This window comes from Eretmochelys imbricata, chromosome 1 (genome assembly GCF_965152235.1).
Source record: "Eretmochelys imbricata isolate rEreImb1 chromosome 1, rEreImb1.hap1, whole genome shotgun sequence".
NCBI classification, from domain to species: Eukaryota; Metazoa; Chordata; order Testudines; family Cheloniidae; genus Eretmochelys; species Eretmochelys imbricata.
This window is the reverse complement of record NC_135572.1, coordinates 68,059,476-68,072,609: the sequence shown is the minus strand read 5'-3', so window position 1 is coordinate 68,072,609 and position 13,134 is coordinate 68,059,476. Positions and strand designations below refer to the sequence as shown.

Sequence of the window (13,134 nt, the reverse complement as noted above, 5' to 3'; positions counted from 1 at the left end):
TCACAGCCAGATGTTGGTCAACTCTGTTTCTTGAACTGATGAATATTATTTAAGTACGGCCTTGTGGGATCTGAAATGGCCAACCTGAATTAAATTCACTCTTTTAAATACATTTAAAAATATGACAGTTTAAATTTAGTGTAATACAGATCAACAATTTTTTATCACTGTGTTTCATGGTGCTATGTCATAGAGAGTATTTAAAATACCTAGAGGAAAATTTTAGTCTAAACTTTTCCTCTGCTGCTTCTTGTGCTAGTTTCATTTTAAGCAAATATTTAAATGTGTATTTTTTCAGCTTTTCATCTAGAAGCAATTTTGAAGTTTGCCAAACTCTCTAAAGGGTTGACGTTAAAAAGGGGGAGGGGGAGGAGAGAGAAAGAGAGAGAGAGAGAGATTCTCTTGTAAATTATTCCAAGGCGGTAACAAAGCAACTTAAAATAATAGTTAAAAAAACAAATAAAAAATAAGCAGCCTGCACCCAGAACCTTTGTAAACCATAGCACTTTCCAAGAAACCAGAAAAAACAGCGCTTTACCACACAGGCTCTGACACATTTTTATACTCTAGGAACTTAACAGTAGCATAAAACATTAAATATTAGGATCAGTTGTGATTTCAACCAAGAATGTGTTACCTAACAGACTGTCTGCATATGTGCTTGGAAAAAAACAAGGAGGTTTCAGGTGTTGGTTCAAGTGTAATTTTTGTTATTAAACATAGGTTTGCAATAGAAGGATTTGCACATAACCATGACTGATAGTTGTATTTGTAGGCCGTTCAGTTAGCTCCATCAGCTCACTCAAACACATTCTGAACAGATTATGTACTGAAGTACTTTGTAGACCATACATTAAACAAGAGACTTTGCTCTGAGGCACTGCTTCCCACACTCCATGGGGAAAAGGAAGCAGGAGAAAACAAAACTCATAGAGTTCGACAGCTACTGAGGCAACACTTGCCATTTACAATATAAGCCCAAATATTTTTGCAACACAACTATATATTAATTTAATAAAATACACAATATAGCTCTTATACACTCAACAATTTGGCTCATATGCACTGAATCTGCAATAAATCAATAAAAATATGTCATTTGATGTAAACACATTGAATCTTCTTACATTTGCACATTTAAATGGTCATGTGATTTGTGTAGATGTCTAAGACATTTTCACTTTCCTGAGCTATTTTAGTGTCCACAAATTAATAAAAACGTGTTAATAATGTTATTTTGTTTCACGTATTACCCTTCAAAGGTAACTATTTTTGCGAACTTGTATTATACCTCAGGTTTGTTTCTAACTTAGTGCTAACTATTTATATTTTTGTTGGACACTAAAATGCTAAATAGGCATTAAAACCTTTTTTTTTTCCTTTTTATCAAGTGAATTAGCTTATGTGTGTGCAGGACAAAATGGACTATATCATTTTACATTTAACTTTAATATGATATGAGTTGTGTTACTAATGACCAGGATATGTTTTGTTGAATAATGATCTGGAATGATTTTTGTTTTTTGTGTTTTTGTTTCATTTTTGTGGCAGATAATTTTATACAGAAATGTTTACCACAAATGAATGTTAATGTTTGGTGTAGCTTGGACTACTACAAAATCTTTTTTAGGACTTTCAGTAGAAGCCTGTGGTGACTGCTGGAAATCCACCACAGATCAGAATGATTCAACCCTGCTTTTCATGGGGTTTATAGGTAAACAGTAAAGTCAGCATCAACTATTGAGGACAGTCTTAAAATATCAGACGTAGTTCTATTCCTCATTTCTCATACCTTCCTATCAGATTGTCAAAATGGCACTGTCTTTCCTTCTTTCTCTTGGTTCTTAATGTACTTCACACTGTCCTAATGAAAGTTTGGTCAAAATGAAACCAGTATTTTATGTGAAAAAGAAAGAGCAGTGAAAAGAACATACTTGTGGGCACTTCAGACGTTCACTAAAAGCCTTAAAGCAGCATTGGTCTTCCTTCATCCCTGTAAAACTGTTATAACCAGGGGCGATCTTTTTTTTTTTCCAGATAAGCAGAAGAGGCAAGTAAGTGCCAGCCTACACTTTTTTTTTCACTTCCTCACAGCTACAGGGTCACTTCCACGACAGTCCTGTAAAAGCTTGTCAATTTCTCTCACAACTTCCTCTGCATCCACTGACTCTCTCCCTAGATCCCGATTTGAACGGTCTAACTGCTCCAGAACAGAGTCCATCTCACTTGAGTCTCGGCTCACTCGGGAATGTACATCTGCAAAGACCCTAGCCATCTGATCTGATGCAATGAATGGAGTGTCTCTTGACTGTTTACTAGGTGATAGATACTGACTGTCAGTTGACAAGTACTGGCTGCTTGATTCAGCCAAGGCTCCTGATTTCACTTCACAACCATCCAGTGGTCCTTTTGTTGAGGTGCAAGGCTCAATGCATGTCTTGGTTGGGCTGCTCGATGCTGAGGGAACCTCCTGAAGAAGAGGACTCAGGGCACGTTTGGCTTTTAAATAAGGTTTAACATTGGCAATGAGAATAGTGTGCTCTCGCTTGTCTTTCCCGAATGTACAAAAAGTCTTTTTCCCGGTGGGATTCACAGTTTCGTAAGTCTCAGTCTCAACGTTAGCTTCAACTGTGGGTACAAAGAGATTTGTGCGATAATCTGCATTTTCAGCCTGATTGTTTGTAGGGAACTGTGGCATCCAACACCTGTCAGAATGACCGAGCACTCTGCATTCATCTGTGCAATTAACACACTCTTCTTGTTCTGTAAAGCAAATGAGAAAAACAACAACTCATGTTATTAGGGGTTCCTTTAAACTAATATAGAAGCTATGATCAGCTCTCAGTTGGCTTTCCTGACCTCTGATTTCTTAATTATGGAAAAAAAGGAATAATTAAAACATTTCAGGAGGACTGCATAAACTAACCGTTTGAGACAATATATTTACTTAACTCTGTTCTCTCAATATTAAAGCATTCACATAGCCCAAAGGAAATAAAAAGGGGTCGTTAGAGAATCATTCTCAGTAGAATTGAGCTTCATCTGTAAACTAATCTGCTGTAGAAATCTGTTAGTCTTTGTTCTGTAGAACTCATCCTAGAAAAATAGTGAACAGTACTTAAGGAACTCAAAAGGCATTATCAGGATTAATTTTTCAAATCAAATAACTGAGCAAAGACTGGCTCTATGGAAATACAAACACTTCATAGAATTAAGCCAGCTGAGTTTTCATTTTTGTCACCTCCATTTTGTTTGTAATTGCTATGCTGGGTGACAGTCATGAAATAAAAAGATTTTTTAAAAAGCCAACTTTTCCTGCTGAGAATAGAGAACTGGAATTTTCCATCTGTATGGTTCAGTATAAGCTTGTCAAAAATGCATACCGCTATTTTATTAGACATGAGAATGGATCATGTAATCAGTTTCCTCCTTTTTTGTTTTGGTGAAAGTATGTGAAAATGGATTTGCTCAATACATACAATTTGGAAGAATGATAAGCCTTGACATACTATTTGAATTGATAATGCTTTCAGTCAGGATTTTTATATTTCTATTTTATGAAAGAGATAATGGAAAAAAGCTAAATAAAGCATTTTTGTTCACTGCATTTTTAAAGACTAAATGTGGAAATTTCTGGTCCTACAATTCAGTTCAAAGGCATACATAAGAACTTTGAGCTAGATTAACGGAGGGACTAACATGTTACCACACGTTTCAGAGTAACAGCCGTGTTAGTCTGTATTCGCAAAAAGAAAAGGAGTACTTGTGGCACCTTAGAGACTAACCAATTTATTTGAGCATAAGCTTTCGTGAGCTACAGCTCACAGTGAGCTGTAGCTCATGAAAGCTTATGCTCAAATAAATTGGTTAGTCTCTAAGGTGCCACAAGTACTCCTTTTCATGTTACCACACCTAACTTTTAGGCACCTTACTGCTCAGAGGAATCCACAGCCCCAAGTTAGGCACCTAGGCTCCCTGTACAGTGCATAGGTAAAAGAGAAATAGGTGCTGGTTGTGGTCCCCTTATATCTTTCAGCCCACTGGTTAGAGCACTTAACCAGATTGTGAGAGACCCACATTCAATTTTCCTCACTGTCTGATGCAAATAAGGAACTTGGGTCTTCCCTGTCTCAGGAGATTACCTTAACTATTGTGCTATGATGTATTCTGGGGCAGGTTTCTTCAGTCTCTCCTGTTGAGCTGTGTATAATTGCTTAAATGCACACTGGGAGAGACAGTGAGAGAGGATGACACTACAGTCCAGTGGTTAGGGCACTCACCTAGGAGGTAGGAGACCCAGTCCCTGTTCTCCAATGCCTAGTTAATTATACAAAGCAGCACAGCTTCAACAGGACAGATCGAGAGAAGCCTACCTCAGACTACACCCTAACACAGTAATTAGGGCACTCTATTGGAAGGGGGAAGAACTACGTTGAAATCTCTTCTCCACATAAGGCAGAATGAAGAATTGAATTGGATCTACTACATCCCAGCTGAGTGTTCTAACCAGTGGGCAAAAAGTTAAAAGGGCACCACCAGCAGCTGTTTTGTGTGGGTTTAGGTGTTCGCTGAGAATGCCTACTAGATTGGATTCCACAGGCAAGATAAGCAGGGGAACACCTAGTTTGAGCATCCTGCTGGGGCTTCGGCATGAGATAGGTGCCTAGAATGCGACAGCTGTGTGCATGCTCCCTGGCAGAAATGTAGGTGCCCTAGGGGACTGTAATGATGGAAATTCAGGCACCTACAGAGGTGGGCGGCAGGTGAGCGGTGGTTTTTAGTATCTCAATGGCAAGTAAATGTCAGACTTAGGCCCTAAATCAGGCCCCCAAGCTGTGGCCAGCATGCAGTCCAACTGGCACACAGCTACGGCCCAACTGTGTGCTAAACGCTGCCAGGCCCGCATGGCCAGATCCGGGTTCCCTGCTGCCAGGCGCAGTGGGGTTGGGGTCCAGGCTGCCTCCGTGCTGCCCAGTACCCCGCCCAGGGCTCCGCTCCTGGCCCCACTCTGTGGAGAGGTCTCTACGTGGGAGGCACTGGGCATACGGGTCTGTAGGGGAAGGCTCGGGGCGGGGGAGCACTGTAGTTCTCAGCCTGCAGCCCAGGTAACACATTGTGGGCCGCATGAAAAATAGGTTGAGTACCACAGCCCTAAATCCTCTGAAGAACCTATCCCTCTCTGCTTAAAAAAATGTGTTTTGGTTGGTCATCTTGAGCCAAACCAATTATTTCTGGACTGTCATTCTTCAGCCCGAATTTCACTGTGTGAATGACTCCAGCTTTATGTTAGGAGGCTAGAAAATTTCAGAAATACCCTTTGGATCCCTTATTAAGGGATTCTTGATTGTAAGGGGAACTACTCAAGTTGTAGTGGGGGAGGTTTAGGTTGGATAGTAGGAAAAACTTTTTCACTAGGAGGGTGGTGAAACACTGGAATGCGTTACCTAGGGAGGTGGTGGAATCTCCTTCCTTAGAAGATTTAAAGGTCAGGCTTGACAAAGCCCTGGCTGGGATGATTTAGTTGGGGATTGGTCCTGCTTTGAGCAGGGGGTTGGACTAGATGACCTCCTGCGGTCCCTTCCAACCCTGACAGTCTATGATTCTACTGCCCATATTCTCAGTACTCTCCAACCAATACTGAGAAAGTAAATCTCAGATGTCTTGAGTTCTGGGTTTTCTGAACACTGTTCCTCAGTTGCTAAAAATTTCCACCCGCTAAAGTAGCAGACAGGCCTCCAAATCATTAAGTTTTTTTTAAGAATTTGGTAGCCATAAAAATTTTTAGATCTGGAATTCCAGCTGAACTAAAAAGATTGAGATTCTGATATATGTATGCGCCATACACACACACATATAAAAGGTCTTGAGCCTGAAAAATGCTGAGCACCCGTAACGTTTACTGACTTGACGTCAAAGTATAGTACAGGTGAACTGCACCTATCAGGATCAGACAATAACTATTTAATAATCTTAGAACACAACCTCTATGTATTAAATACACAAACTACACAGAGCCACACACAGATAAAAACACAGAGAGGCAGAATCAAATACTGTAAAACAGCATTAATCATTTACACTTAAAAAAAAATCAGCCATATGACTGAAGCTTGAGCTAAGTTTAATTAATGCTGTGCTACATCACTTTATAGTGAGGTAATTTAATTCATGGTGAGAGAGTTAACCTAGATATATTATTAATAATCATTTACAGAATACTGCGAATTCATGCAGTGCTCTACACATGTTCCTGACCCCAAAGAGCTTAAAATCTAAGACTGACAAAAGAAGCAAATATGAGACACAGTAAATTGCTATGGGGGAAGAGAGTGTGGAGAAATTCTTAAGGAATAGAATATAGCAGGAAAGATTTATGGAAGAAATTAGTAGAGGATCTCTGGAGAACAAGAAGTTGGACACTCTTCTTAGTGTATGGGAAATGGGGTAAAGTAAAGATGGTGAGAAGAAGGGAGTTTAAGAAGAAAATGAAGAGAGCGTACCAAGAAAGGGCTGGGAAGAGCTTAAAGACTGGGGTTGAAGTTTGTGATGCCTGTTTTTACTCTGTATTAATGAGATGACACTAGTGCCCATACACACATAAAATACGTAGTGACAATTGCCTGGTGATAAAAATGCAGAGCCACACAGATAAATTACATTTCTCTTACACCTGCATGTCACCAATTAGTCTATCTCTGTCAGAACTGCTTGAAAATTCCAACCCCCAAAGCAGCTTCAAAAGAACCAAATGAAAAATAAATGGCTGACCAAAAAAAGTGAAAAAATCTCAAAACAAACCAAACAAAAAAACCTCAAACCAAACAAAATAAAACTTCCATCAACCTGCTAGAGCACCATTTCTCAAACTGGGGTCCCTGGACCCCTGGGGGTCAGCGAGAGTTCTCCAGGTGGTCCACTGGCCCCACTGATCAACTCCTTCCCCTCAATTCCTCCCCCTCCCTCTCAGCAACTCCTGCACGCTGGGGAACAACTGTTCCCCGGCATGCAGGAGGCACTGGGAGGGAGGGGAAGGAGTTGATCAGTGGGGGCAGTGGCTCCGGACAGGATTCCGCCCCCTCCCCTGACTTCACTCCATCCCCGCTCTTCCCTCTCTTTCCCAGCACCTTCTGCACACCGCTGAACAGCTGTTCCCAGGCGTACAGGAGGCACTGGGAGGGAGGAGATGAAATCAGAGAGGGAGGAGGAGGAATTGATCCGTGGGGCTGGCGGCCCCGGACATAATTCCACCCCCTCCCGCAGCGTGCCCCATCTCTGTTCCTTCCCAGCACCTCCTGCATGCCGCTGAACAGCTATTCAGCGTCATGCAGGAGGTGCTGCGAGGGAGCGGGAGGAATTGAGGGAGAGAGGGGGAGGAGAAGCAGGGACGGGATGCGCTCAGGGGTGGGGAAGAAGTGGGGCAGGGGTGGAGTGAGGGCGGGAAGAGGTGAAGCAGGTGTGAGGCATTGGGGGAAGGGGTGGAATGGGGAGCAGGGCCTGGGGCTGAGCGGGGGTCATGGGGTCCGCAAAAAAAATTAAATCAAAATGGGGGCCTCAGGTTGCTAAAGTCTGAGAATCGCTGTGCTAAAAAATATTATTTTATTTTTCATCCCAAACAATAGCATATGTCTCTCCAAATGATGCCAGTCAGGTTTAGGACAAACAATTTTCCATCTTGGACCAGTAACAGATAGAGTGATATGTGTGAATAATCAATTTTTTTGGTTTTCTGGCCAAATTGGAAAAAAAAACGTGTTTCGAGTTGAAACAAAAGCTATTTGGTATTCCGGGTGAAACAAAAAACTGAAAACAAAATAAAAAATCATTTTGGGTTGAATTAAATGTTTTGTTCAAAGTCAAAGAAAAATCTGGGATGTGGGAAACCTGCTTCAAATCCTTACTCTGTCCAATCTGGGTAGGGATTTGAAGTTGTTAGACTCTCCCTTCCCCAATTACAGGTGAGTGCTCCAAACACCAGGCTATTGGATATTCTAGAGTTGGGCTCTCTCATTCTCGTCTATTTAACACTGTTTTATTTTGTTTAAAAAAATAAATATTCATTAGAGGAGGAAGTGAAACCCAAGCATCCGACATCCCCATCACAGCTGAGTCCCCTAACCACAAGGCTAGAGTCATTCTAACTCTCTTTCTGGCTTTATAGGCACAGCACTATGAAAAGTAGAATAGCTCTCTTTTTAAAATCTATCTAAAACATTTCTAAACTTTTCTTGTTAAATATGTGGAATACACAGAGGCATGACAGTGTCGTATAAAGGTTTTTATGGCCAACTTAAGGGATTTCCTGCATAAGTCATTCATTTTCTGACTTCTCAGAGTTTCACACTGCAACCTTAATATTCTTTTAATGTAGTTTCTCATCTTAAAACAGCCTGGCAAATTCCATATAAAAATTGCCATCGTATGCAATATTTGCTAGGCAGCTAGGGCAGAATGCTCTATACCACACAATCAAAGATGCAGGATTTCTCTCCACTTTCCTATGTACCTTCAATCATTCTATCAAAGCAGGTAGGCCCTATGTCCCTTCTTACACACTTTCACAGCTCTCTCTCTGAACTTTCTTAACATATATACATGTGCACAGAGACCATAGAAGACTGGCAGACACTATAGTAGGACATATTTTAAAAATCAGTGCATATTTGCCAACTATTTTAAGACACTTATAACTTTAACAAATCATAGACAACTTTTCTGAAACCACTAAAATGCACATCTACAAAGAAGAAATTATATTCCTGCTAAATTTCAAGTTTTTAACAACTACAATGTTCACATCAAGACCTAAAGTTAAGGCTACGTTTTAGTCAAGGGTATTTTTAGTAAAAGTCATGGACAGTAAACAAAAATTCAGGGCCCGTGACCTGTCCATGACTTGTACTATATACCCCTGACTAAATCTTGGTGGGGGTGGCAGCCCAGGGGCACCGCAGGTGGTGATGTGGGGGCGGCCTGGGATCCCCGCTGGTGCTGGGGGGAGTGGCCTGGGACCCCCGCTGATGTGGGGGGTGGACGGTGGCACGCAGCCTGGGACCCCCACTGGTGCCGGGGGGTGCAGTTGGCAGGGCTGGCAGGCTCTTTACCTGGCTCCGTGCCTCCCCGGAAGCAGCGACATCCCCCTCCCTCAGCTCCTAGGTGGAGATGTGGCCAGGCACTTCTATGCGCTGCCTTCACCCAGAGTGCCGGCTCCACATCTCCCATAGGCTGGGAACCATGGCCAATGTGAGCTGTGGGGGCAGTACCTGCAGGTGGAGGTAGTGTGCAGAGCCCCTTGGCCACGCCTCCACTTAGGAGCTGAGGCAGGGGGATGTTGCCGCTTCCTGGGAGCCCCTCCAGGTAAGCACCTCCCAGAGCCCTCACCCCATACCGCACCCCAAATCCCAGCCCTGAGCCCCTTCCCACACTCAAACTCCTGCTGCTGCTGGGAGGCGTGGTGGCCCAAGATTTCCCCAGCAGCGGTTGGTGAGGCTGGCCCTGGGGCTGCCCCAGCTGCTTGGGCAGCCCTGGGGTCAGCCGCACCAGGCACTGGAGAAGTCACGGAGGTCACAGAAAGTCACGGAATCCATGACTTCCGTGATCTCCATGACAACCTCACAGCCTTACCTATACTTAACATTCCATATGTGTTCCAATCTAAACAATATTTTCAGTCTTATATTTTTTTTGGTCTTTTAACTCTTGGGCTGAAATCTGGCTGTTTTGTTCTGTCTAAGGATTACTTTTTTAAAAAAAGTAATAATGTTTCAGCCATTTTTGAGAATGGAAATGGAAATTTTCATATATGAAAGTTGTATTTTTTTCTCTTTGCCTCCCATTCTCAAAAATGGCTGAACCAGTTTTACTTATTTTTTTAAAAACAGTAGTCCTTGGACTGAGAGGAAACCATTCAAAGATAAAAAACCAAATATATAATAAGACTGAAAATAAAATGGAGCACTTATGCAATGTTAACTATAGGTCTCACTATACACTCTGTCTGTAACTAAAACCCTGCAAATTTGCAGATATCCACTTTATATCTGCAGATATTCGCATCTGCAGATGTGAACCATTTTTGCTGATTGGTGATGGATGGATGCGGATCCAAATTTTATAGCTAAGGCCCTACAAATTTTGTATCCATACAGGGCTCTATCTGTAACGTATAGAAAAAAACCTATGGTTGAGATTTTCAAAGCCAACTAGTGGACTTTACAAAACTCCCGTTAACTTCAATATGACTTATGTGGCTAAGTTCCCTAGTCAGCTTTGAAATTGTCAACCTTTATGAAATATATGTATGTGCATACATATAAGTGTTTACATACATATGTGTGTAACTATTACACACTATTTGTCCCTCATCAATAAGTACACAAAGAAAAATCTATGATCCATTAGACTTGGCAATCCCTTTAAATAAAATGAATACTTATCTTTATATATCATATTTATCTTTTCCCTCTAGTTTCCTGAATTGGCTAAAGCTGTTTTTATACTTGCATTCATATTTGCAGTATTGACTAGCCTTCCATTTCTGTTCCCTGGACATCCTAGCACTGACTGAATTAAATATGAAGCAAAAAAAGGAGAGAACATTTTTGTGAGGAAAAAAATACTAGTTGACCTTGAAGGGAAAACCAACAGCAGTACATGAGCTTTTGCCTTGCTGAAAATCTGTACCTTTTTACTTCACTCTTTTATGTCGCATCATAGGAAGCAGATTTGGACTATTGATTATCATACATTATAAGCTGCTCACCCTCACCATTAGCCTGTAATTTTGACTGCTGCTGCTAGAAGACAGTGAAGAAAATCGAACAGCCACTTTTGTACCAGCAGCAGAAACTATAAACACAAAGTGAACTATCACCACCAAGGGCCAAATTAGTATTTATGAGAAAACAGAATCAATTTAAAGGTAAAAATAAATATATAAAATAGGTTATATGCAGCATTGTACAGCAAGATGCACTGGAAGGGTGATATGCACTGTTGGTCTTTATCTCTACTTGTCTACCTCTTGTTGAAAATAAACCCTTAACAGTCCAAGTGTGTACAATAAACAGCAGCAGCCTGGAGACTTTCCTCAATCTCTGGAGCTTTAAGGGTAAACAATCAGAAGTGCTTTATGCACTTCAGGGAGAACAAATCCTAAAATAGACCTGCTAAATTATCAACCATAGAAAGAAAAGGAAACAAGCTACCTGGCAAATGATAGTAACCTAGATTGGAAATCTGTAGCAGAAAGAGCTAAGATAGCCCAGGATGAAGTCATGCTGGCAAAATGTAGACTGTACAATGCAAGATATATATTTGATCAAAATATGCTACATCTACAACAAAAAACAATGCAAAAAATGGTCATTTGAGCTAATCTTAAAATGAAAGATGCATTTCTGTGGTTCTTTCTCTAATTCCTTACTCTTTCCTCACAGTCCTCATAAAACAGAATAAAATAAAAATGGTGCCACAGTTCTTTTTACAGCACAAATACACTGCATTACCATGATAACTAATTAGTGGGTTCATGTTGCTGACTTCTTTCATATGGCTAAAAAAATGGGAAATCATAATTTGACTCATTAACCCTTAAGTGTCTTCTTAATTATCTCAAGGTGAATTTAATAGAATTAAAGTTTTTTGCTTCTAACAATGTATAGCTAACCTAACTTCACAAATACTACTTCACTTTAATTGGCTCTTAGATGTTTATTTTAAATTACTTTAAAAATAAAAGACCAAACATAAAAAACAACTGCCAAGAAGCATCTTATATGATATGTTTATAATTTCCAGGTCACTACAGTTTGTGTCAAATTACTGTACATAATGTAATAGTATATGTTCATGTTTCTGTGTTTATGTGTGTAAGCTGACTTCACTTACATATAAGAAATTATATAAAATCAAACAAAACCAAACCACAATTCCCTAAACTCACACCTGAGTGAGGCAAACGTGATTTGGCCCATTATGCCTTATATTGGCTGACTTGGTAAATGATAGCTCATGTGCATTCTTTGCATAAAATTTCATTCTCGTGGCATTTAGCATGTGTAGCTACCCATCACCATATAGGCATGTAACAGGACTATAAAAAAACACAGAAAAATAGATCTGTAACACTACAGATTACATTTACATATTGGATAAGTAAAGAAAGAACACTTACTTTCTAACATTTGTGGGCAGTAAATTAAAATGTCAATAATTTTGTTATGCATATGTTGTTACAGTCTTGGTGGATACTAGCATATGCTCATCAGTTTTACATATTTATATGCTTTATTCTTTTTCCTCTTCTTTCAAATAACAGCTGATCTCCTGGACACCTGGAGGGAAAACTTGGCACCACCAAAATCAATGAAAGTTTTGCCATTGACTTTCATAGAGCCAAGATTTCACCCCTGTTTCCTATCCTCTCTGGATACTGCCACATTCTAATCTACCTGTTTTACCTTGTTCACCTTTATAAATGCTAAAGGTAAAAAAAAAAGATCCAATCCTACAAATCCTTAGTGGTATGCACAGTCCAGCTGAAGTCAATGATACTGCTCTTGTGAGCAGGGCTATTCAAATGAGAAAGGGTTTACAGGACTGGGCCCAAAGTTTATATCTACCTGTTCTTAAAGCATGTGGCTTTAGATAATGCTATTACAGTCCACCTCTTTCTTGTGAAATGTTCTCTTTTCTACTTCATTACACAGTAAACAATGTGTTTTCTGAGCTTGATTACCTATTAAGGGGGGAAAGATTTGCCTTTGGGTGCATGCACAAAGTTCACATGGACTTTCCTAGAAGCTGAACACTCTTGTTGCATACAAAATTATGCAAAGTGAAAAATCAACATTTACTTTAGACCAATGGAATGCACTAACTTTTATACACTATTTTAACATTTTGACATACATATTAAATATTGAATGCCTATATTTATGTACACATATGTATAAATAGCTGAACACTTAACTGTATATATTTTCCCAAAAGAGATATCAATAACTCTCTCTTAACAACAACAGCTAGTAATTCCTGTAATTGGATTAGAAAACCTTCTAGAATTAATATGAAATTGTGTCTCACTTTTGATTTGAGGGAGACAATTACCTTTACTCAAAAATGTTGTAACCTGAA

The 13,134-nt window shown here is 40.1% G+C and overlaps 1 protein-coding gene across 1 annotated transcript in view; it reads right to left on the bottom strand.

Annotated features, from left to right (window-relative positions):
- Positions 1-2,080: 2,080 nt before the first annotated feature.
- The window catches only part of PCDH17 (protocadherin 17), a 102,204-nt gene continuing 91,150 nt past the window's right edge, over positions 2,081-13,134 (bottom strand). The window contains exon 4 of the mRNA XM_077806844.1: positions 2,081-2,763. Coding sequence (XP_077662970.1) covers positions 2,081-2,763 — 683 coding nt within the window. The remainder of the gene's footprint in view (positions 2,764-13,134) is intronic.